At 43.7% G+C, this 26,423-nt stretch overlaps 1 protein-coding gene across 1 annotated transcript; it reads right to left on the reverse strand.

Annotated features, from left to right (window-relative positions):
* Window positions 1-67: 67 nt before the first annotated feature.
* On the reverse strand, window positions 68-22,719 carry SLC10A1 (solute carrier family 10 member 1; the record flags this gene model as incomplete). The annotated part of the gene is given in 6 exon segments (XM_080707169.1): window positions 68-328; window positions 330-415; window positions 3,066-3,262; window positions 5,428-5,606; window positions 14,563-14,773; window positions 22,364-22,719. Coding segments are annotated over 6 exon segments (1,290 nt in total).
* Window positions 22,720-26,423: the final 3,704 nt, after the last annotated feature.

Raw genomic sequence — 26,423 nt, forward strand, 5'->3', positions numbered from 1 at the left:
TCTGTGATCTTCCTGTTTTAGCCTCCCAAGAGCTGGGATTACAGCTGTGCAGCACCATGCTGGCCTTTTATTTCTTAAAAGTACCAAATCTGAAGTTTGGTAATAGGTAAGGCTTCCTGAGTAGTTTCCTCTCTGTCCTCCAGGCCAACACAACACTTGATGATTCCGCTGATAGCTTTTTAGAAGAGATTTTTTGGCAGCACTGGATAAGAGACATCACTGGTGTTTTTGTTTTTGCTCCTCTGAGGTTGACCATACTGGCTTTCTGAATTGCTGTCTGACCGGAATCCAGGCCACTGGGGAAAGGGCAGGCTAAGTTGTGTGAATCACTCGTCTCCTTTGTGGGTGCCGTTCCCCAGAGCTCCTGAAACTGGTTCTTCAGTTGTGGCAGCTGTGTAGATCACTTTTGTTTTATCTGTAACATTAAAAAAGGGATAAAGATGTGGAAAGAGGGAGTACAACAGAGTAATAATGCTTATATAATCTCTTTCACCCCTCTTGCCATGATCCAACTGGAGGAAGCTTTGCTTCCCCTTAACCTCCTTAATGGTAGTACTGGTAATGAAATGCCTGTAGAGTTTTGAGATTCCATCACTCTACTTGGAATAACGTGTCCATACAATAACAGTAGGGGAGGTAGGTTATTGTAAGCAAGGGTTACTCGCAATCTGGAGGCAAGGATTAGTCAGGGAAGAAAAGTATAAGGAAATCTGACCAGATTCCACCCCCACATCGACCTGCCCTTTTCTTGCCTATGAGGAGGTGTGGAGGAACTTTGAAGGTAGTAGTCAGGACCCATCTTCCCTTTACTTTGTAGAAGAGTCAAGAGCACAAAAACTTGTGAGATTCCTTTCTCAGAACAGCTGTTTGGGGCCATGAGTTCCAAAGAGGTAAATTGCTTTGACTTAGTTTGGTTATAGGAGTCTTCCAAGGCGTACTTGGGATTTTTTTCCCCCCTCCTTTTTTTCGGTCTCATGAACTAAAGATCCAGAGTATTGCCCCTTAAAAGGCTTTTTAGGCATTTCTGGGACTAAAACTTTAAACGTGGAACCTGATAAATGAGTGATAAATCTGAGTGTGGCAGGCATGCTTGTAATCCCACTACTTGGGAGGCTGATGGCAGATTCAAGGAGAGCCTCAGCAAGTAGTGAGACCCTATTTAAAAAATAATAAAGCCAGGTGTGGTGGTACACGCTTGTAATCTCAGCATTTGGGAGGCTGAGACAATCATAGTTCACAACAAAGCCTCAGCTACTTAGGTCCTTTGCAGCTCAGAGAGACTTTGAAAATAAAGAATATAAAAATAGGACTGGCATGTAGCTTGGAGGTAGAATGCCCCTGGGTTCCCTCTCAAGTATTTTGGGGGGGGGGCGGGATAAGGGCTGGGGGATATACCTTGTAGGTAGGATACTGCTGTGTTCAATCCCAGGACCACATACACAAAAGGAAATCTCATCGCTGTGGTGTTTTTATTTTGTGTTACTGGGGATTGAACCTGAGTAACATATCCAAGCTACATCCCCAACTCTTCAATGGTTTTGAAACAAGGTCTCGCTAGGTTGCTAATGTTGGTTATGAACCTGTGATCAATCTGCTTTCAAGTGCCCTGCTAACAAATCACTTGAGTTACTTTTAGGTAAGCCTCAGACCTAGGTTTTTTTCCACAACTCTTAATAATTTTATGTAAGCTTATAATATCCTGGAGTATGGTCAGTCTTTAATTTTGGCTGGTTGATTAATTTTTGTGTGTTTGTATGTGGTACTAGGGTTTGGCATTCTACCTCTTAAGCTATACCTCCAGCCCGATTTCTTTTTTTCTTTTTTATAGTTTGAAACAGGGTCTCAGTAAGTTGCAGAGGCTGACTTTGAACCTGTGATCCTCCTCTCTGTGTCCCAAGTACTGGGATTACAGTGGACCACCATGCCTGGCTAGATTACATTTTAATTGCAAAGAGGGAGAATCTGCATTTGCTGGAATATAGTATGAATTTCACATGGCAAGTTGTGTAATTATCCTAGGGTGTAAATCATAATCTCCAGAGGTTAGGAAGGTCTTGAAGAGGCCTCAATTCTTGTCATGGGAAATAAGAGGTAGTCAAGGGAATTGGGTGTTTGTGTGTGTGGGGGTATATTGATTAAATTTATGAAATTCTGAGATGTTGCTATAAAGCAAGGTTGAGTTTTCTGGTTTAAGGCCTGTGGGGTTTAGCTCTGGGACAGAGCTTGAGTAGCATGCATCAGGCCCTAATGACCTGTAGCATGGGGGTGGAGGATGGGGTGGGCATTTGGGATTAAAATATGTTAAGGGAGGGAATCTGGGCTTGAGGTTTGATTATGTTTTAGAGATAGTGAAATGTTCTGAACTTTTTAGTAAAGAGGTACTGTGTTAATCCAGTTAGTGATCATAGCCACAGATCGTGTTAATCTAGCATATTGTACTATTTACTGGTTAACAGGCTGTATCCATTTTGGAGTTGGAGTGGTCTGGGTTTAAACCATCTCCAGGGGTTAGAAAGGTCTGGGTTTCTGTCTTACTTCCTTATACTAAGAAATGGTCTCCCATGTTGATAGAGCAGCCCAGGCTTCTTCACTCTCTTCAGACAAGCTCAAGATTAGCTGGTCTATCTGGTTTTATTTTCCCAACTAGGAGGTAGAAATGGAAGTATAGTTAATAAAAGTAGCGTTGGCTGGTTAAGGTCTTTGCATTTTTTTTTTTTTTTTGAGGTACTGGGGATACAACCCGGGGGCATTCTGCCTCTGAGCTACAACCCCAGCCCTATTTTATATTCTTCATTTTGAAACTGGGTCTCACTGAGTTGCAAAGGGCCTTATTAAGTAGCTGAGGCTGTCTGTGAATCCTATGTCAGCCTCCCGAATGCTGGGATTACAAGCATGTGCCACAATGCCCATCTGGTCTTTTGTATTCTTGCTTCTACATGGTTTCTAGTGACTTGATAGGAGTTAAAAGCCTCATCTCAAAAGTCCTCACTAGAAATTTGCTTGCTGGCAGGCTCAGGTCCAGAATGGGAACAGATTTTAAGCGGGGAGAATGAATCAGAGCTCACCCTTGGGAGTCTTGATTTTTTCATAGCACCGAAAGATGCCAATGAAGAGAATTCCCTCTCCAAGCTGGAATATCATATAGAGAAGAGGAAAGAAGAAAAGTGGTCCAATGACTTCAGGGGGAAAGGTCACATTGAGGATGGTAGAACAGAGTTGAATATTTTGGAACCCAGTCTCCATGCTGATGGTTCGTCTGCACCTGTGTAGTGAGAAAAACAAACCTGTATGACAGTGAAGTAACTTAAAGGAGTGCCTTTGCCCTTCCACTTCCAAAAATACTAAGGACCCACTGCAGTCCAGTGTAGACGTAGCCAGGCATGTGAGATATACATGAGCTTAAGACAACTGACCCATTTCTCTACCAAGTTAAGGACAATTAAATTTTCAGTAGACGGTGGAAGACAGTTCATCTGAAATGCCCTGGACTTTGTCCTGTTCCCTCGATTCTGGCTTAAGACATCTTTAAAATTTGTAAATGGTTAAAAACCCAAGCCAGGTATGGTGGTGCATGCCTGTAATCCCAGTACTTGGGAGGCTGAGACAGGAAAATCCTGCATATTTAAAGCCAGCCTTAGCTACTAAGACTTTCCAAATAAAATACAAAATAGGTGTGGGAGTGTAGCCCAAAGGTAGAAAGCCTTGGTTCCATTCTCGGCACCAGAAAAACAAAAACAAAAAAAACCCAAGTTTGATTCAACCTCATTTTTTCTCTTTGGAAGATATTTTTCTAGTTTTGCTTTCCATTTTTGGATTAGATAATGGGATGTTTACATTTGATAAATACACATTGAATCCCAAATATATTAAAATATTTGCTTTCTAGGAAGAAATGAGACATAATACATAATTATAATGGGGGAAACCACTCTGATGATACTTGGTGCTGTGACTGTTTACTAAGATCTGCATCACCTTGTCAGTGATAATTTGTCATCAAGTGATCATTGGCAGCCTTTTGACTTGTTAAAATCACAGTAATTTGTTCTTTATAAAATTAGTCTGACTTTAATTTTTTTTCTTTTTTTCTTTTTTTCAGTACTGGGGATTGAACCTAGGGGCATTCTATCTCCAAGCTACACCCCGAGCCTGATTTTTTTTTTTTTTTTGCGGGTCTGGGGATAGAACCAAGGGGCATTTGACTTCTGAGCTACACCCCCTGCCCTATTTTATTTTATTTTGTTATTCTTTATTTTGAAATGGTCTCACTAAATTAGAGGTCCTCATTAAATAGCTGAAGCTATCTGCCAACTGTGATCCTCCAGTCTCCGCCTCCTGAATGCTGGGATTATAAGCGTGCGCCACCACGCCTGGCTCCCAGCCTGATTTTTTATTTATTTTGAAACAGGGTCTCACTAAGTTGCAGAGAGCCTCAATAAGTAGCTGAGGCTAGTCACAAACCTTTGATCCTCCTGTCTCAGCCTCCTAAGTACTGAGATTATAAGCTTGTGCCACCAGGCCCAGCCCTAGTCTGGTTTTAAAAATGGATAGTTTTTGTTTTGTTTTGTTTTATCTGTGTGGGTCTGGGGATTGAACCCAGAGGCATTTTACCCTCTGAGCTATATCCCCTGTCCTATTTTGTATTTTTATTTTGAAACAGGATCTTACTAAGTTGCAGAGGGCCTCATTAAGTAGCTGAGACTGTCTGTGAACTGTGTTCCTCCGGTCTCAACCTCCCGAATGCCTGGCTAAATGGATATTTTTTAAAGTTTGGAAATAGTTCAGTTTTTTGAGGGGTGGGCAGGTGGAGCTACTAATGCTTAGACTTCTGCATAAGCATTTGTCAATGCTTCCCTTTTGGCTGAAAAGGGAAAGTGCCTGCACTGCTGCATATAGATGGACTACCTAGTGCTTCCACATCATACTCTCACATTCATTGACTGTTCTCAAGTAGTGGCTTTGTGAATTGGATTGGACTGTAGCCAGTCACAGCTACTTTAGCTCTGAGTGCCACTTAGCAGAGCTGTCACCCAGTGTTGTCCTAAGAATGGAAGAGAAGAGGATTAGCAACAAAGCTACCCCAATGCCAATAGCTATCAGGAAATTGGGCAAGAGGTAGATTCTAGACTCTGAAGGCTCTAGCTAAAGCAGTAAAGCTGTCTTTTGCCATTAGCTATTGCTGTGTGGATGATTAGATGCTTTTGAGGTCTGGGTTTAACTTAGGCCTCTGACCCATTCAAAACCTCTGCTTTCAGGGAAGTTCTTTGGATTACTATGCACTGTCTAAAGTTCTTTGTTCAGTTGGTGCTTTTGAACCATATTCCTGGGGAAATCTTTTACCCAGATTTCTGGTTCCTAATGCTCTCTCTTGAAAGATTAGGACAAGAACGAGGCCCATGGGACAGTGGGATCCAAAATAATACGTACTGTGCATTGAGGCGGAATACAGCAGAGAGAATGTATCCTAGTAGGAAGCCAGTAAAAGGCATGATGGAGGAGATGGCCAGCAAGTTTGGTGTCATGGCATACACGATGCTATTTCCCACATTCATGACAGAAAGGACAGTGACGGCCACAGTGAGTAACAGAGTGATAATCATCCCTCCCTGGACGTGAGGACGAGAAGAAAAAAACAATTAGAAGGGTGGGAGGGAGTCAAACTAGAGGGGTGGAGATTTGAGGTGGAAAACATTTAATAGAACATTGGTATTTGACGGAGAGGAAATATGAACAACCTTTAATCTCCCTCTTTTTTTTTTTTTTTTTTTTTTTTGCGGGTTTTGGGATGGAACTCAGGGGCATTTGACCTCCAAGTTACACCCCTGCCCTACTTTTTATTCTTTATTTTGAAACCGGGTCTCACCGAGTTGCAGAGGGTCTCACTAAGTAGCTGAGGCTGTCCGCGAACCGCGATCTTCCAGGTCTCAGCCTCCCGAATGCCGGGATTACAAGCGTGCGCCACCACGCCTGGCTAATTTCTCTTTTTTTTTGAATTCAAAAGTAGCTAGGAAACTTGGATGGACTTGGCTATACTTTGAGTACTGAGAATTCAGTCAAGCACAAGCTCTCTTTGCCGTGTGTGTGTGTGTGTGTGTGTGTGTGTGTGTGTGTGTGTGTGTGTGTGTGTGTTACTGGGGATTGAACATGGGCATTCTACCTCCAAGCTCTGTGTGTGTGTGTGTGTGTGTGTGTGTGTGTTACTGGGGATTGAACATGGCCATTCTACCTCCAAGCTATACCCCCAGCCTAGCTCTTTTAATTTTGAGACAGGGTCTTGCCAAGTTGCTGAGGGTCTCATTAAGTTGCTGAGGCTGGCTTTTAACCTTAAATCCTCTGTCTCAGCCTCCCAAATTCTGAGATTACAGGCATGTACTACTGGCTATAGCATTCTCCCTTTTCCTGTCCTTCCCCCTCCCCACTTCTTCCTATCTTTTGGAAGCCAGGGACATTCTACCTCTGAGTTACACCCACAGCCCTTTTTATTTTTTTGTTGAGCATCTTGCTAGGTTGCTGAAAGTTTTACTAAGTTGCTGAGACTGTCCTTGAACCTGTGATCATCCTGTCTCAGCCTCCCAAGTACTGGATTTATGTGTGTGCACCACCAGGTCTTGCTCCAACTGCAGCTTTCATACAACTCTGGATAGCAGATTTTTGGTGAGTGTTGTAGTTCTGAGGGAATGAGACTCTGTGTGTGTGTGTGTGTGTGTGTGTGTGTGTGTGTGGGAGGGGGTTCTGGGAATTGAACCCAGGAGTGTTCTACCTCTGAGCTATACTCCCAACCCTATTTTACCTTTTATTTGGAAACAGGGTCTTGTCAGTTGCTGAGACTGGCCTTGAACCTGTGATCCTCCTATCCCAGCCTCCCAAATACTAGGATTAACAGGTATGTACCACCACCATACCTGGTTCAGAATGAGATATTTGGGTCTTTTGTAAAATGGATATTGTAAATTAAGTTTCAGAGTCATTACTTTTGGAGTCTGTATACACATTTCTAGAATACTGCTATTGTTGATGAGAAAGTTAGGGACCTTGTTTTTACTAGTATGAATATGACTTCTAGAAATTGTTGAGTCGTTTGAAGCAAGATAGATAAACAGGGCAGTTGGTTAAGCCAGAGGTAATATGGTTTTAGACCCTAAATAGTGTGTAACTACTAAGGGATAAGCCTTAGTAGTGATTGATTATTGAGTGATCTGCAAAGTATATATGAAAGAAGCTTCCAGCTGGGAGTGGTGGCTAATGCCCAGAATCCCAGTACTTGGGAGGCTGAGACAGGAAGATCTCAAGTTTCTGACCAGCCTCGGCTACTTAGGCCATCCATAACTTAATGAGACCCTGTTCAAAATAAAGAATGAAAAATAGGTCTGGGAGGCTGGGCGTGGTGGCACACGCTTGTAATCCCCACCCTTGGGGGGCTGAGACAGGAGGATTGCACAGGTTTGAAGCCAGCCTCAGCTACTTAGTGAGGCTCTCAGCAACTTAGACCCTATTTCCAAATAAAGCCTCTGGGTTCCACCCCCAGTGCCACCAAAAAAAAAAAAAAAAAAGTCTGGAAGTATAGCTTGGAGGTAAAACCCCCGATTCAATCCCCAATACTGCAGGGGAAAAAGAAAAATCACCCATACCAACTAGTTTTACTCCAGGATAAGAAGGTTCTCACAAGTTTCACCTATAACCATATGCTTTAAGTTTTAGACTATTAACTTCTCAGTGCAGTGATGCACCCCTGTAATTCCAATGCCTCATAAGGCTGAGACTTGGGGATTTAAATTCAAGGCCTGCCTGGGCAACTTAGCAGGACCCTTTCTCAAAAATCAGTGGTAGAGCTGGGTGTGGTGGCACACGCTTGTAAACCCCAGTACTTGGGAGCCTGAGACAGGAGGATCCTAATTCACAGCTAGCCTCACCTACTTAGGCCCTCCACAACTTAAATCCTGTTTCAAAATAAAGAATAAAAGTAGGGCTGGGGGTATAGCTTGGAGGTAGAATGCCCCTGGGTTCAATCCTCAGTAGTGAAAAAGAATTTTAAAAAATCAGTGATAGAGCATCCGTGGGTTCTATCCCCATTACCTTTGCATTTTGAATTGACTTCCCTTGTTGGATTCTTTTCTTGGATTTGTCTTCTGTCCAGTAACAAAATAATTTTTTATTCCCATTAAAAGAGCAAAATAGCTTTATTCTCATCAAGAATAAAAGGTAATCTAGGAACATTGTACTTCAGGAATTGTCCGTGAATCTATAAGCTCTCTTCCCCTATGTGGGCATCGACTCTGATTCTCCTTGTTCTATCCTTAGGGCCTGCAAAGAGGTGGTTATAAATGGATTTTGGTGTGATCCAGGTATGAAAGCTGTCTCTGCCAGTCTAGGAGTATAACCTTGGTCCCAAGCCTTTCTGAGTGAACTTGATGGCATAGACCTGGCATCTAAACCGTTCACTGAACTGTAGCTCCTATGATTATAGGTAAAGGAGAGGAACTTAACACCTCACGGTCACTCTACAGTCTGCTGAGACAAGTGACCTGGGGTAGCTGCTGCTTCATTGACCACCATATCTTGTACTAGATATCTGGCTTCACTATCCTCATAGTTGGGATGAGCACCTGTTCATAGGCAGCCAGTCCATTTGCCTGTCAATGTGACCCTTTAGATGACATGACCTATACTACCCAGAAAGGTGTCCATAGAGGTTGTTGAGGGGAAGAACTAACCAGATCTCATTTACGGAGTTTGCAGGAATATAGAGAAGAAAGTAGTAGGACTTCCGGGAAGATGGCGACAGAGAAAAGCAGGGCTTACGAGCCCCGCTAACAACCAGTCTCTATTACCACAAAATCAGCGCCTTTCATAGCCAGAAAACACCATCAGCAGCAGAGAAACAAAAAATGTAATTTCAAGGGATAGAGAAAAAGAGGGCTGGAAAAACGAGACACCAGAAACCAGACCGCAGTGCTGCAGCCGGAGCTGTGGTGCGAAGCGGCGGGCGCCATTTTCCCTTGCAGCACCAGGCTACAGAGAGGAGGGGAACTCAGAACGGAGCTCAGAACCAGAGAGGAGATACGCCGGCCTCACGCCCAAGGACGTAGCAGTAGCGCCTTACTGCCGGCGGCAGCGGCAAGCTCATCAGACGGCACCAGACCAATGCACTCAACAGCCCACCAGGCTCCAGAGAGAAGCGGTGGACAGCAAGCCAAGGTGAGCCGCTGCGGACCAGCCGGGAGGAATTCGGCAGCTTTCTCGGCGCAGGGAGCATCTAAAGCTCCCAGAGGCTGGGCTCAGCACATTCTGCAGGGACTCAGAGCGTAGCTCAAAAACAGAAAAGAAATATGCCAGCCTCACGGCCGAGGGTGTGGCAGCGGCGCCATATTGCCACCGGCGGCAGCAGCAGTGAATTCACCGAGTCCACTACAGCTCTATCTGCGTACTCAACAACAGTGAGTCAAATTGTGGCCCTTAGAGGAGAAATCCCAGTACTGTACTCCCAGGGACTTGACCCAGTGGGGGAGTGGCGGTGGCAGAGATATCACACCATAGGAGACCGCCCAACCTGGCATCCCCCACGGTCTAAAGCAGCCTCGATTGACTCCCAGGGTCTGAGACTCTGCGATACAACCCAGAAAAGGAGTAGTGGTGACTGAGATACCATAGACTCGAGATCCAGAGCACCTTAAGTGAAGTCGTAGTGACCCAGGGAAGAACCCAGAGAAGGCACAAACTTCTGAAATCATGGGAAAGAGGAATAACAATGGAGCAATGAATGCCCACAACCCCACAACATCGGAACCTGATAAAACAGAAATTCAGATATTTCTAGAAGATCAAATCAGGAAAATAACTGTAGAAATAATAGACGTGTTTTGAAAAGAATTCAGAGAGAGCCAAAGAGAGATAAAGGATGCAATTAATGAAATAAAGGCCTCAATTCAAAGCACAAACAACCGATTAGACCACATGGAGAACAGAATCTCACTCCTAGAAAATGATCATTCAAAAAATGAACGCATAGTTCCTAATTTAGAAAAAAATATCCTACAGCAGGAATCTGACACTGAAGAAATATGGGCCCATTTTAAGAGAGCTAAACTAAGAATAATTGGAATAGGGAAAAGAAGGTGAAACCAAAGGGATCAACAATCTCTTCAAGGAAGTAATAGCAGAAAATTTTCCAAACGTACAGCAAGAGGTCGATACACAGGTCCAGGAAACTTATACAACTCCCTTTAGAGAGGATCAGAGAAGAGGATCCCCATGCCACATAATTGTCAAAATGACCAATGTGGAAGCCAAGCAGAGAATCTTAAAGGCAACAAAAACAAAGGGCCAAGTGACATTCAGAGGCAAACCAATTAGAATCACTCCAGACTTCCCAAACCATGAGAGCCAGAAGGGCTTGGAGTAACATATTCCAAACTCTGAAAGAAAACAACTTCCAGCCAAAAATTTCCTACCCAGCAAAACTTTCTATCAAATTAGATGGGGAAATAAAAAGCTTCCATGACAAACAGAAACGGAAGGAATTTATGTCTTCAAAACCAGTGCTAGAGAAAAGACTCAAAGAGATTAACTACACAGAAGAAATAGGTAACACACACCAGAACCAGAGAAACAAGATTTTCCATCCAACAGACAACTAAGACTGGTTATCTATGGAGATTCATTATTTATGTTAGTCTTTTACCTATCTCTAAATTGTATTGTTTGCTTTTATTGTTGTTAATTTTTAGGATTTCTAGTTGGAATATTAATATACCTTCAGATATAGCATTTGGAAATATTTTATCCCATTCTATCAGTAACTTTTAACTCTGTTTACATTGTCTTTGGATATACAATATATTTTTTTATTTTTTAGGGAGTTTATTTACCCTTTTGTTGCCTGTGCTGTTGAAATCATATCCAAGAAATCACTGCCAATTTCAATGTTGTGAGGTTTTATGACCCAGATTTTCTTCTAAAAGTTTATAGTATTAAGATTTATATTTAGGTCTTTTATCTATTTTGAGTTAATATTTGTATATATGTTAGGTAAGGGTCCAATTTTATTCTTTTTCATGTAATTATTATTTTTCAACAATATTTAGTTAAAAAGATTCGTATTTCCTCCACCAAATGTTCGTGTCAAAAATAACTTGATAATATATGGAAGAATTTATCTCTAGGTTTTTATTTAACTCCAATGGTTTATATATAACTCCAATGGCTTATATATCTGCCCTTAGAACAGTACTACACTGTTTCAATTATTGTAGCTTTATATGGTTTGAAATCAGAAAATATACATCTTCTAGCTTTGTTGTTCTTCAAGATTGTTTTGGGTATCTAGAGTCCATATTCCATATCAGGATAGATTTTTTTTCTAAAAAATAAATGTATGATAGTTTCACCTAAAAAAAGAAAAAAAGAAAAAAAATACTCTCTTGTAAGAAAGAAAGCAAAAAGAAATATTGAAATGTTATTTTTAAGTCATCAAAAGCTTGGTATCAGACAAATGAAACTGTTATGTGAGATTATCATTGTTAATATTGGATAAATTGCTATAAAACTAGATGTCAACCACTAAGCCAAGCATGAGAAGGAGGGATGGGGAGGGAACGGGGTGGGGATCGGGTAGGGGCTAACTGGGCAATGTGTACATGTATGTCTACAAAAGTATTTTCTTTATACCATTATGATGTATGAATACATTGCACCAATAAAAAATAAATAAAAAAACAGAAAAAAAATCTAATCAGATTGGAGAGCCAATTCCAGAAAAAAAAAAAAAAAGTAGTAGGTGGGAAAGTGTTAAAAGACAGAAGTCTGGGGATATCAGAAGGCATAAGTTGGTAGAAACAGACAAAGGAAGGTCAGAGTCCATTCATCAGTAACAGCAGATAAGGGAAAAGCTAGAACGGTGAGTCAGTGCAATAGTGGGATCTTATTAAAGGGTGATGGATAGTTTATGGTGCAAATGGCTCTTGGACCATTAACCTAACTGCATAGCCTTTGAATAAACTCTTGCATAGCTAAGTTTAAAAGTTACTTGAGCCAGGTGTGGTGGTGCATGTTTGTAATCTCAGTACTTGGAGACTGAGACTGGAGGATTACATGTTCCTGGCCAATCTCAGCAATTAGTGAGGCCATCCACAATTTAGACTGTTAAAAAAAAAAAAGGGCTGAGAGTGTAGTCCCTGGGTTCAATCCCTAGTACCAAAAAAATAAAAAAAGTTACTTCAATTGTTTTTTAAAATGGGCATCCCTGAAATTGTATTTTGGGTTTTTTTTTTTTTTTTTTTTTTTTTTAAGCAGGTCTGGGGATGGAACCCAGGGGCATTTGACCTTCGAGCTATACCCCCTGCCCTATTTTTTATTCTTTATTTTGAAACTGGGTCTCACTGAGTTGCAGAGGGCCTCACTAAGTAGCTGAGGCTGTCCGCGAACTGCAATTCTCCGGTTTCAGCCTCCCAAATGCTGGGATTACAAGCGTGCGCCACCACACCTGGCTGTATTTTGGTATATCTAAATGTGATCATCCACCAGGGGATGCAGTTAGTGGTTGTACAGAGTTTGGGCAGATACCTTCTGCCAGAGCCACTTAATGGAAGTTGGGTTCTCTCAATTTGAAAGATCCTTAGAGGGTTAAGTGGGCAAAGAGGCTAGCTATTTACTCCTTTTTTTTCTTTTTTAGCTGTGCTCACTATATTATTTACAGGACCAGGTAACAAAGGATGAGTATAACTCTCAAAAATCCATAAAAATAAAAAAAACTTCATCCTTTGCATCTTTTTCTTTTAATACTGGGGATTGATCCCAGGGCCTCACACATACTAAACACTCCACCCCTGAGCCACATCACCAGTCCTTTTCTAACTTTGAGATAGAGTCTTGCCAATTTGCTTAGGCTAGCTTCCAACTTGTGATCCTTCTGCCTCAGCCTCTGGAGTATCTGGGATTATAGGTGTGCTGCACCATCCTTGGTGGCCTTTGACTCTTGACCCATACATCTGTTGATATCCTCATAGAAATGATTTCAGTTTGGGAGTATATGATAATTTTACGTAACTGTATGGCTGTTCAACCCTGGATTCGCCTGGGGCAAAGTGGATAGAGGCAAGTGAGGAATAAAAACAAGTATAAGATGGTGTGATAACTGCCACAAGTGTGGCAGGTGCTGGGTGCTATGCTTGGGAGGTTAGGGATGCCACCTGGAGGAGCTGCAGTTTGTGTTGGGGCTTGAGGGGTAAATAGAAGTGAACCTAGTGAAAGTTGGTGAGTGGGGTGTGAATTGGAGAGTGTTTTGACGTGCAAAGACAGAAAAGCTAAGATGGGAAGCGAGTTGTGACCAAATTGAGGAGGGACCAGCCAGGTACAGTGGCCTACACCTGTAATTCCAGTACTTGATAGTCTGAGACACAGGATCTCAGGTTCCAGGCCAGCATGTGGTAACTTAGTGAAAGCCTGTTTCAAAATAAAAAATGATGGGCTAGGGAGTATAGCTTAGAGTGAGGATCCCCCTAGGTTTATGTCCCAGTAGCATGAGTGCATGTGCATATGCTCACAAAGACACACATGCACACACATACACACACACACACACAATTAAGGAGCTTGAACTTCACTGTGGAGGGGAGTGAGGAGTCTATGAGGGGCTGTAAGCAGTGAAGTACTTTAAAACTGGGTGGGGTAACTAAATTAGTTGGCTGTTTGAGATGTTTAGTGAGAGGATGTTGGATAAACACATGGAGAGAAATGGATTCAAGTGGCAGACCAAGATCACTGAGTAGGTGGTGCAGGTGGGGAGAGGGGATGTTGAGGGACTTTACAGTTTCTGGCTCAGGCATTGGGGCACATATAACTGCCACTCAGATAATCCCATGGGGAGGAAGGAGCAGGTTGGGGAGGAGATTATTTTTACTTAACACATACTGAGTTTCTAATATTTGAGGTATACTCAGGTGAAAAGATCTGGCAGTTAATAAGTAGATTCTGGCATCAAGAGAGAGGTAAGGGCTGAAGATGCTGTTTTGGATGTCATTAGCTTACAGATGGTAGTTGCAGACCTGAGATGGACCAGATCTCATGGTGGAGAGATCATGGGCCAGAGGAAGTTATACATATAGCATTACTTATATTTTCTTCTAACTTAAAAAAACTATTCTCATACACATTACAATTCCATGAAGCAGACTTTTTTCTTTTTAAATAAGGGAAGAAACCAATTTGATTTGCATGAGTGGGTCCCAAAGGTCCATGTGCACAAGGTGGGTGACAGTGTTGGGAAGTGCTGTTGACATCTCAGAGGTGGGGTATTATGGGAGGTCTTCGGTTTTGAGGGTATGCCCTCAAGGGGGTTTGTAGGGCCCTGACCTGTGTGCTCTCTCTCATTTTGGATTGTGGCTACTTACTCCAACATGTACTCCTGCCATGATAAGCCATTACCAGGGGCTCCAGCCAATGGGGCTACCTGATCTTGGACTTGAACTCCAAACTGTGAGCCAAAATAAGCCTACTTCGTAAGTTAGCTTTGCAGTGTTTTGCTCCCTGCCCATGTTGCCTTCTAATATAGGGCCCCCACATTCTTACCTTCATGACATAGGGTACATATTGTGGTCGTTTGGATTTGAGAACAATCCCTATGGTGCAAGGAATGAGAACCATGACCAGTGATAGCATGATGCCTTTGTAGGGCACCTTGTTCTTCAGGTCTCCTTCATAGATCCCTTTGGTGTAGATGTACAAGAGGAGAGGCATCATGCCCAGGGCAGCGAAGGTGGAGCAGGTGGTCATCACAATGCTGAGAGGGAGATGGGAAGAGTGGAGAGAGCCCATTAACAGACTGTTTTGTGGACTGCTGCTCTGTGCCAGGCCCTGTGCTAAGTGCTTTACAGACATTGCTTCATTTCCTTAGGCAACATGCAGTCTAGCTCCTTTAATAAGGAAGCTAAGGGCCAGAGAGTTGTGACTTGGCCCAAATCACACAGGTCTTAGGTAGCTGAGGCAGAATTAGAGACCAGGCCTGTTCAACTGTGTCCTTATGTGGTTCCCTAAGGAGCCATACTGATCTCAACTGTAATAGAACTCTCCTTACTTCAAGCCTCTGCCATATGCACAACCCATATGATCTTATCACCCTGACCGTAGCTCGTAGGATAATGGAATACCACCAGACGCAGTTGCTTAATGCCTGGTTTAGAGCATAGGGAATAGCTGGATATAGTGGCTTTGTCCAACTGAGATAATAGGAATATCAAGTGTATTTTTCCTTCTGGGGAGTAAGTGTAAGACACAGAGATAGAGCATGTGGTCTTTTGGGATGAGTAGCATGGGAGTGATGGTTAGGCAGAAACCAGAAAGCACAAAGAAAAAGTAAACAAATCATGATTGGAAGAACCTTAGAAGTAGCATCAAAGCAGTTGAAACACAATAACTGAAGGTCTGTGATGGTAGAGGAAAAGAGGAGGCAGCAATTACCCAGAGTAAAGAAAAAAATTAGAGTGATTAGTTTCAAAGATACGGAACAAATATAATAAAATGCAACATTCTTTCATGGTAAAAATTTGGCACACCAGCAACAGAATGGAAATTCCCTACAGCAAGCGTTAAACTTAGTGGTGCAAAATTACAAGGATCTCCTATAACAAAAGAAATAAAGCAACAGTCATGTTATCACCTCCCTTATAAATTATATGCAGGCCTTCACAGCCATAGCAAATCAAGAAATAGGAAAAGTATAGGAGTCAGGCATTGTGGTGCACACTTGTAATCCCAGTACTTGGGATTTTAGACAGGAGGATCTCAGGTTCTTGGCCAGCCTCAGCAACTTAGTGACCCTGTTTCAAAATAAAAAAAAAGGCTGGGGGGTTTAGCTCAGTGTGCTCCTGGGTTCAATCACCAGTAAAACACACACATACACACACACACACACACACACATGAAAAGAAGAAACTAAACTTTAAATTTTTGCCAGTGATAGAATTATTTATAGAAGAAAATATCCATTATAATTAGTAAGAGAATCCATAAGGTTCTAAATATGTTAGTGAGCCAGGTGTGGTGGCACAGTCTTGTAATCCCCATGCTTGGGAGGCTGAGACAGAAGGATTACGCAGGTTTGAAGCCAGCCTCCACTGGCTTAAGAGACCCTGTTTCCAAATAAAAAATATAAAATAGGTCTGGGAGTGTAGCCTGGAGGTAGAAGGCCCCTGGGTTCCATCCCCAGTACCACCAAAAATAAATAATAAATAAATTATTAATATAGTAATATATATTATTTAGACAGGGACCTGAGATTTTAATAAGTGATTAAAAATATACTAATATTCACAAAATCTATAAAATATTTAGAAGAATTTAAGATGTGAAAGAGATGTTAATATCTTTATTGAAGAAATTATAAAACTTAATAGATATGAAAGAAGACCTAAGTTTAAGAAAAGCTGGCTATACCATATTCATGAATGGGAAGACTATTGATGATCTTCAAATTGATCAAAATTCTAGATTTTACTTTTTGCAGTACTGGGGATTGGACCCAGGGGCCCTCTACCACTGATCCTGGCCCCCTTTTTTTTATTTTTTTATTTTTTATTTTAAGACAGGGTCTCACTAAGTTGCCAAGGATGGTCTTGAACTTGGGATCACCATGCCTCAGCCTCCTCAGCTGCTGGGTTTACAGACATGTTCTACTGTGCTCAGCTCAGATTTTTATTTTTTATTGGTAGACTTGAAAACTGATCTTAAAATTCAAGTGAAAGAGTAAAAGACTAAGAGTAGTTTTCAAAAAGAATAACATAAGAATTTATCTTTCATATATCAAGACTTACAAACTTATTGTAATAAAATGTACTAGTGAAAGAAAAACTACATAGACCAATAAGAGATTCCAGATACACTCTTACATTTGATTAATGAGAAATACAGATTATTGCACTGAGCATGCTTGTAATCCCAGCATTTGTGAGGCTGAGACAAGAGGATTGAGGTTCACAGACAGCCTCAGCTACTTAGTGAGGTCCTTTGCAACTCAGTAAGACCCTGTTTCAAAATAAAGAATAAAAAGTAGGTCTGGGAGTGTAGTTTGGAGGTAGAATGTCCCTGGGTTCCATTCCCAGTATTACAAAAAACAAAACAAAACAAAAAAAAAAAACAGATTACTGGAGAAAATTTCCCTTAATGGTGCTAGGAATTTATTCATATGAAAAAGATATAATTTGGTCACACCACACACAAAAATAAGTTTTAGGTTGATTAGAGAGCTCCACCTGGAAAGCAAAAATTTTAAAGAAAATATAGGAAATACCTTTGTAACCTTGCAGATAGTAAAGGATCTCTTAAATCCCCCCAAAAATAAATGATTGAGGAAAAAAATGGTAAATTTGACTAGAATAAACACACTATATCTAAGTGTAAATATAAGCCCCAAACTTTGTATAGGCTGTTGGAACATACATAAACAACTTTACAAATTAATAATGTAAAAATCCATCATGTAATCCCATAGAAAAACAAGCAAAGGTCACACAACTTTCTAGAAGAGGACACCTACATGGCCAATAAATGCATGGAAAAGTGATAAGCCTCCCATGAAATCAAACATGAAACCACGGCAATCCATTTCACAGGTTATCAGTTGGCATAAATTTAAGTGTGGCAATTCCAAATATACAGACATGGAGAAACAAGAGATCTTTGCACACTGCTAGGGGACCTGGGAAGTAGAATGACTGACTAGTGAAAATTACTGAAGATGCCTGAATCCCACGACCCAGCCATGCTGCTTTTATTACATATGCTCTCATTTGGGAGCAAGAACACAGTACCGTCCATAGAAGCAAGGCATGAAGTCTGCAGAAAGATCTGACCACAGTAGGGTGAGTACAAGCAAACTAGTCGTGTGTTTACTTACACGCTTGCCTCAAAACGAGTCATCAAATGATGTGGACAGTACAAACTGTTGATATAAAATTAAAACACAGTAGCATGGCATGTTTAAGGCAGATACACATGTGGTCCCAGGAAACACTGAGCATCAAATCTGGGGAGGTCTGCCGGGCGTGGTGGCGCACGCTTGTAATCCCCGCGCTTGGGAGGCAGAGACAGGAGGATCGCGCAGGTTTGAAGCTAGCCCCGCGCGCTGGCTTAGGAGACCCTGTTTCCAAATAAAAATGCAAAAATAGGCCTGGGAGTGTAGCCCGGAGGTAGAAGGGCTTCCAGGAACCCCAGTACCACCAAAAAAAAAAAAAAGAAAGAAAGAAATCTGGGGAGGTGTGCCCTTTGAAGCACAGTAGAGGGGAATGAGATTGGGGAGAGGCATGTGGGGGCTTTGTTGTTGGTTATTGATCTCTTTGTAGAACAACAGCTTACAACTTATGTTTGTTTTGGTGTCCTAGAGCAGAGAATTCATGCTTACTTTGGCTTGATGTATCTGGAGTTTTGGAGTTTGCTCTGGGACTTAGTGTGCCTTGTTCTTTAGAATATTGTGGGAACCATGTTCCAAAACCCCTGAGTACTTCTTATGCATGCAAAAGTACCAAGGGCTGGTCAGAGATATTGACCCCCCTACCCTGGTTTCTGTGACTACTGTGTCCTCAGATTGCCTTGAGGAACAGGGATGGGAGGTAGCTTCCAGACTTTTCCAGCATGAGAACACTGTGGCATGGCTGTCTTAGGGGGACAGGCACATTTGTTTATTTCATTTTCCTTCATGCTAAGTTCAAAGAGCACTGCATAGATCCTGCTTTGGGCATCTGTATACTTAGTTTGAGTGTCTAGTTGTGAGGCCTCATTAATGGAGAGGTTGGAGACAGAAGTTCAGGAGTTATTGGGGAGACCTAACAGAATCTCTGTGGTGAAGTGGGAAACTTCTGGGAGTTGGCCTCCGTCTTGTCCTGGTTGGGCTCCTGCATCACGGTGGGGAGACCTGTGGGAGTCTTTGGGTCGTGTCCAAGCCTGCTGCCCACAGCCATTGGTTCTGGCTTCTGCTACAGATGCAGTGGAGTGAGACCCCATGGATGTGAGGGATCACGAGGGCGGTCAAAAGAGGTCAGTTCCTGCTGGTGTTCTCCCTTTTGGACAAGCTGGAACTCACTTCAACTCAGAGGCAATTCTTGGCTGTGTGTCCTCGAGGAAGGAACTGAGTGCCTGGCTGCCTGCAGAGATCCACCTGGTGGCCTGGCCTCTTGTGATGGCAGGCTGCCTCAGACTCACTCCAGCAGGAGGCAGGGTACCAGGAAGAGAGCCCTGGGCTGGCTCTGACACATCCTGGGACATGTGGCATGTTTCTGGACTTCTGCTTCCTCTGCTTCCTCCTCTTAAGTGGTACATTGCAATGTTGTGCCCAAGTAGAGGTCCAAAGTAGTACTTGGGGCTGCATCTGGCCCTTAGAAGCATGTTGCTTGCTCTGTGCATTCTTTCAAATTTGGATGAGTTGCTGATACTTAAAAATTTGAAAATTTCTCATAAAAATGGAGATCTTACCTTCTCTTGAAAAGTAGGAAGCTGTGACGGCAGTTTGGGCACCACTCCCACAGAACACTTCATCAAAGGCATGACTACTTCATGCCTTTGAGGCTGGAGGCAGCCTCCAGCCACCTTGTTTATGGACACTGCCCTGAAGACATCTGAGCTACTCAGACCTTTAGGTTAATCTCTGTAAGACTCAGTTTTCTCATCTCATCTCTAAATGTGGCTAGTGACAGCAGTCTGTATGTGGTCTGAGGATCACATGTCCTATCTAGGTAGGTAAAGTGTTTAGTTCAGATTTCATTCTTTTTTTTTTTTTTTTTTTTTTGGTGGTACTAGGGGTGGAACCCAGGGGCTTTTCTACCTCTGGGCTATACTCCCAGACCTATTTTATACTTTATTTAGAAACAGGTTCTCACTAAGTTGCTGAGAGCCTCACTAAGTAGCTGAGGCTGGCTTTGAACTTGTGCAAGCTTCCTGTCTCAGCCTCCCAAGTGCTGGGATTACAAGCATGTGCCACCACACCCGGCTAGTTCAGATTTTATTTTATTTTTATTTTTTATTTATTTTTAAATTTAAAAAATTTTTAAATTCTACCTCTGGGCTATACTCCCAGAACTATTTTATATTTTATTCAGAAACAGGGTCTAAGTTACTGAGAGCCTCACTAAGTAGCTGAGGCTGGCTTGGAACCTGTGTGATTCTCCTGTCTCAGCCTCCCAAGCACAGGGATTACAAGCATGTACCACCACACCCAGCTCAGATTTATTATTAATATCGCGTGTGTGCGCGCGCGCGCGCGCGCGCGTGTGTGTATGTGTGTGTGTGTGTGTGTGTGTATGGTACTAAGGATTGAACCCAGGGCCTTTTGCATGCTAGGCAAAGTGCTCTACCACTGAGTGATAGGGCTGAGGATATAACTATCAGTACTATCTATGATAGGTACTATTATAATAATACCTACCATTACAGGTATTATTATAATACTGTAATTATATTACAGGTATTGTAATGATTTGTCCCAGATGAATTCAACTTGGAATTCAGCCTGGCAGCACATGATGCAGATGACAAGATTCATGTTCTGAGCGGGGTCCGAGGCATGGTGTAATGTGCATGTAAAGTTGGTGGAAAAGAGGCTTATAACAGAGGTGGCTGTGCCAACAGTGTTGTCTGTCATGGTGTGGTCTAGGGAGACAAACCCCAGGTGCCTGGGCAGGGAGGCTGAGCAGAGGAAAGGGAAGGGGCATGTTCCTGAGGCTTTACCTTGGGGCGGGGGTGGGGTGTATCGAACCACAGAAGTGCAGGCACTGTTGGGGAGGCCTCGTCAGCACCTACTAGCTGAGGACATGGGTCATCTGGTCACTCACACTTTAAAGCTCATCCACCCTCCTCTACTCTGCTGCTTCCACAGCCATGCATCTCTGAGAGCAGCCCTTCCCTGACACCTGGCTTCTCCATCCCTTCTAAGGTGTTTAAGGTAGAGTCAGAGTTCTTGGGACACAGAGGTGGCCTTGTCCAAAGGCCAGATCAAAGACCATGTGGCTTTGCTTTGCAGCAGGTAGGACTTGGATTAGACAGAGAATTTCCTCACAACGAGATTGTAAAACATGGAACTATATCCTCAAAGGAAGCCATACAAGCCGATCCCCTGTGTCTCTCTCCCATTGACTACCTGCGGGAAAGCTGAATCATGTGGCAGAGCACCTAAGGCTTCTCAGGGGACAGGCCCTGGTAAACCCCAACTTTTGCTCTTGGCTTCTTCATTTAAAAGTATCCCATGGGCTGGGGGTATAGCTCAGTGGCAGTCATTGCCTAGCATATATAAGGTACACACACACACACACACACACACATGCCTCGTCTAACTTACCAGGAGGGGCTTCTTTACTTGGTTAGCTTTCTTAGTAAAGTTTTCCCCTGATGGACTTTGAATTCGGTCGCTTTACCTGGCCTTGGCATTGAATAATATCTCCCCACAGGACTGAACCAGAGGAAACTGGGAGACAAAAGTTTCTGCTAGAAAACTCCTTTTAGCCTCAGCCCAGGCTGCAGAACAGGTCTGAGAGCCCTCCTCTGGCAGCTGCTCAAGGCTACAGTCCCACTAGTTTGGAAGGACAGTAGCGAAACCAGTACCCCACCCTCACCCCACATGGGCCTTCCTGGAGAGAGCACCCCTGCTGACTTCTGCTCAGACTTTGGGCCAGGAGTACTGATGGTCTTCTCCTAATAGCTAGGCTGAGGTGGGCCTTAGTAACCTGGGCAGATGTGGGGAGACTCCACCTGGCTGTGCCTTTGCAGGAAACATTGCTGCATTGGATGGGGGATGTGGGATTTAAAAAAAAAAAAAAAAACGTGTCCCAGGGACCAGATTTTCTGGAGCACCTTTTGGAAGTCTTGCCCACTCTACAGGGATTTGAGGTGCCCATTGGTTCCAAGTCTCCTTGATCTCTCTGGCAATGTTTGTACCCCCTTTCAGATCTCCAGCTTCAGAGCTGACATCTTGCTCTCCAGTTAGGTGAGTGCAGTTCCCTACTTTTAGGTGGAAATCAATGTTTTGAGACAACTCTCATGTCCCACTTGAGACACCCTGGTAGTGTAGAGGTCTCCAGGATACCCCTGGACCAGTTTGGTTCGTTCAGTGTGTGCTTACAATAAGGAAAACCCAGCCCCTGCCAGCAGTCCAGCATAAGCAGTCCAGCAGTCCAGCATAGATGCCACCCCCAACCCAGCATCCATAGCCCCTACTCCTGTCCTCCCCTGGCTTTAGCATCCATAGCCCCTACTCCTGTCCTCCCCTGGCTTTAGCATCCATAGCCCCTACTCCTGTCCTCCCCTGGCTTTAGCCCATCTCTTCCCCTGGATTGTGACATCTCTGCGGTGACCCCATCCCAGGTCGCTCCTTCCTCAGTCCTAGTCTTACCTGAGATTCATGTCCCCCCTTACGGCCAGACTGAAGATGTTAGACAGGTTCCCCCCAGGTGAGCAGCCACAGATCAGGATGGCCAGCGCTTCAATGTTTCTCAGCTGGAAGATCCTGCCCAGCAAGAAGGCAGTGAGGGGCATGATGCCATACTGGGCCACCAGGGCGATGGCCAGCCCCTTAGGCCTCAAGAAGTGAGCTTTGATCTTGCTGAACTCCATGGTGCAGCCCAACGAAAGCATGATGAGGAGCAGCATGAATACCAGAATGACGCTCAGCGCCAGGTCGGTGGGGCGCTTGCCAAAGCCGGACGGCAGGGAGAAGTTGAAGGGGGCAGACTCATTGTGCACCTCCATCCTGGGAGGCAGTGGAAGACCACCCTCGTTCCTCTGTAGCCTCCTTCCTTGTCTAGTCCCTGCTGAATGCTTTCTTGAATCACCTCTCAGGACAGAGAGCTTCTGGACAAAATATAGCTCTGGGCAAATAGAAGGATTATGCAACTCGCTGAGCATTTCCCTGGTTGTGGCTCCAGAGGGAAGAGAGCCCAGAGTCTTATCTCCCTGGCCTCTCCTACCTCCCCGAGTTCCCTGACCTCTGCTGGGTGCCACTCACATGTCCCCCTTACCACTTGGCTACTTCTGGGATGGGGGTTTTCTACCTTTTGTCCTCTGCTGAGCATGCTGCTCCTGGGGTCCCTGCCAACCCAGGTCCAGCCCTTCTCCTTCCCTGAACCTCCTGTTTCCAGCTCAGTCCCCAAGGCCTTAGGTTCTTGGCTGGGGAAGGTGCCCTCCCCATGACCGGCAGGTCATCTTTTACCCCCAAAGTCCAAGGGATTGTGGACCAGGGTAGGGGGCAGGTGGTGTTAATGGATTCTGGGAGAGCATGTGTCTGTGACTCCCATCCTAGGAGATGAAGATGCCATGTTCTCCTCGCCTGTGTCTTATCCCAAAACCTGGACGGTGTGGGTGTTAGAGGGGGACACTGACAGTTCCCTGCAATGCTTACTTCTAGAGGGAAGGACCTGCTGGGACAGACAGGCAGACAGACTCTTGGAGGTGTGGAGGCTCTTTCCCCAAGGGCAGCTCAGATGGCACCCTGGCTCTGGAGACTGTGTGTGAGGAGCCCCATTGGCTTGGGAGGCTGGCTGGGAAGGAAGCAGGATCACACCCTTTTTTCTTTCTGATTTCCTGATCATCAGTGTTTAGATCTGGAATCCCCAAGCCTCATGTGTTGGGCAATGAGACAGTAATTGGAAAAGCTTAACCATGAAGGCTCTGGCCTCCTCAATGGGCTAATCCATTGATTAATCACTTGAATGGGCTGGCTGAGTGGTAACTGTAGGCAGGTCACTGAAGAAAGCATGTCACGGGCAGCATGGCCTTGAGGACTGCTGTTGCTTTCCCCTTCCTGTGGCCTGCTCCCTCTGCCACGAGCTGAGCAACTTTCTTCCTCCAGGCCCTGCTGCCATGGTGTTTCTGCCTTGAAACCAGCCGATCGCAGACTCAAATGACGAAATTCTGAGCTAAACTAAACCTATCTCAAAGTTTTTTTTGCCAGGTATTCTGGCACTGCAATGAGACGCTAATTCACTGATGCTATGGGCCTGTGATCCAGGCACGTGGTGTGGCAGCAGAGAGAGAAACAGGCGATCATGGCCCTGTCCTTCCATCCTTGCTACAAGGGCAGGAGAGGGAGGGGTCCTTCAGAATCACAGTTGTCCATTGTCTGGGTTGGGACCCCCCAGGCCTGGCTAGAGCCTTGTATTTTCCTCTTTGTTGAAACAGTGATTGTGTTTTGAGTATAGGACTTTGCAGGGCAGGAAAGGGAGCAGAGTGTAAACCACTATGGGGTGGGGATGGTGAAATATTGGTTTGGTGTGAGGGATGACCCGAAACTCAGCTCTTCATTTTAGGGGGTAATTGGGGAAATTTGAGTATAGATTATATATTAGGTGTTATTAAGGAATTATTGTTACGTTAGAATTGTGGTTGCTATGATCTAAATGTTTTTGTTCCCCACCCTCAAAATCATATTTTAAAACCTAATGACAAATGTAACGGGAAGTGGGATCTTGGGTTACGAGGCCTCTGCCTTGTGGGATTTGTGGCCTTATAAAAAAGGCCCCATAGAGCTGCCTCATCCTTCCTGCCATATGAGATCACAGGGAGGAGGCCCCATCCATGAAGCAGAGACTGAGCCCTTGCCAGACTTGTGAATCTGCCAGTACATTGGACTTGGCCTCCTAATTCTCTGGAACTGTAAGAAATTTCTAGCAGGGTGTGGTGATGCACACCTGTAATCCCAGTACTTGGGAGGCTGAGACAGGAGAATTTCAGGTTCTGGGACAATAAAAGCACTGCCAAAAAAAAAAAAAATTCTTCTTCCATTCCTTGTGAGTTTGAGTAATATCTTTTTGCCTCCAGTCACAGATACAGCAATCAGTAAACTTATTTTACCTTGTACCTATCTATCTTCCCTCTTCCTCCACCAAAATTTCAATTGCAGTGTTTATATATCATGATAGAATTTTACATCCTTTTCAATCGCTCCGTTTTTGCAATTTTTTAAAAAGCTATCAGAGAATTATTTTAGCTTGCATCTGCATTGAACAGGTTAAAAACTCGCTGCCAGTCTTTTCTGTAATTCTCTCTATTATCTCTCACTTGGCTGGCATGAATCTTCCGGCAGTTCCCTCAAGAAAGCCTCAAAGAATCAGTATATTCTGCATTCTTTCGTGTTCAAAACTAATTTAATTCTTAACACTTAAAGGATAATTTGGCTACATATAAATTCCTTGGGCAACACTTTTTCCCCCCTTGAAGATCTTTTAAGTACGGCACCATCTTCTGGTATTGAATATCAATGTGGATTCAATGTGGAGAACTCTGACCAGCCTGATTTTTCTCCCCTTTAACTAACTTGATCATTTTGCTAGGTTTTCTTTGAAGTTTAATGACTTTACTAGAATATATATCTAGGGTGACCCTCCTGAGTTAATTTTCTCTGGCATAAAGTATAAACTAGTGTCTTCTTTTTTCCAGAAAGTTATATTTTTATTCTATCTGTCTTATGTTAGTTTTCTCCTTTGGAAGCTCCAATTACAGAGACATCTGTTCAATTATGTGTGTGTGTGTGTGTGTGTGTGTGTGTGTGTGTGTGTGTGTATAATGTTCCAGATATAGAACACAGGCAAAGAAGATATATATTGAACGTCTTTGCCAATATTCTAGATCTATCACTTATTCTCTGTTCTTTTTTTTTTTTTTTTTTTTTTGCGGTACTGACTGAGGATTGAACCCAGGGGCATTCTCCCTTTGAGCTATACCCCCAGCCTTATTTTTTTATTCTTTATTTTTTATTTTTATTTTTATTTTTTTTTGGTGGTACTGGGGTTCCTGGAAGCCCTTCTACCTCTGGGCTACACTCCCAGACCTATTTTTACATTTTTATTTGGAAACAGGGTCTCCTAAGCCAGCACGCGCGGCTGGCTTCGAACCTGCGCGATCCTCCTGTCTCTGCCTCCCAAGCACGGGGTTTACAAGCGTGCTCCACCACGCCCGGCCCCCCTGCCCTATTTTTTATTCTTTATTTTGAGACAGGGTCTCACTAAGTTGCGGAGGGCCTCACTAAGTAGCTGAGGCTGTCTGCGGATTGGGATCCACAGGTCTCAGCCTCCCGAAAGCTGGGATTACAAGCGAGCACCACCACGCCTGTCTGCATTAGTGGGTTTTTTTGAAAAAATGTTTTTGTAGTTGTTTATTTCACTCACAGAAGTATTATATGGCTATTTTAGCCATTGAGAAAGCAAAAGTAAAACGAAGGCAAGGAAAATTTCCCATATCCTGTCACTCTGCTCAGTTAAGATGTGTGTGTGTGTGGGGGGGGTACTGGGGATGGAACCCTTCTACCTCCGGGCTACACGCCCAGACCTATTTTATATTTTTATTTAGAAACAGGGTCTCCTAAGCCAGCGCGCGCGTCTGGCTTCGAACCTGCGCGATTCTCCTGTCTCTGCCTCCCAAGCGCAGGGATTACAAGCGTGCGCCACCACGCCCGGCTA

The sequence above is a fragment of the Muscardinus avellanarius genome (genome assembly GCF_963383645.1).
Source record: "Muscardinus avellanarius genome assembly, chromosome: 12".
Taxonomy (NCBI): domain Eukaryota; kingdom Metazoa; phylum Chordata; class Mammalia; order Rodentia; family Gliridae; genus Muscardinus; species Muscardinus avellanarius.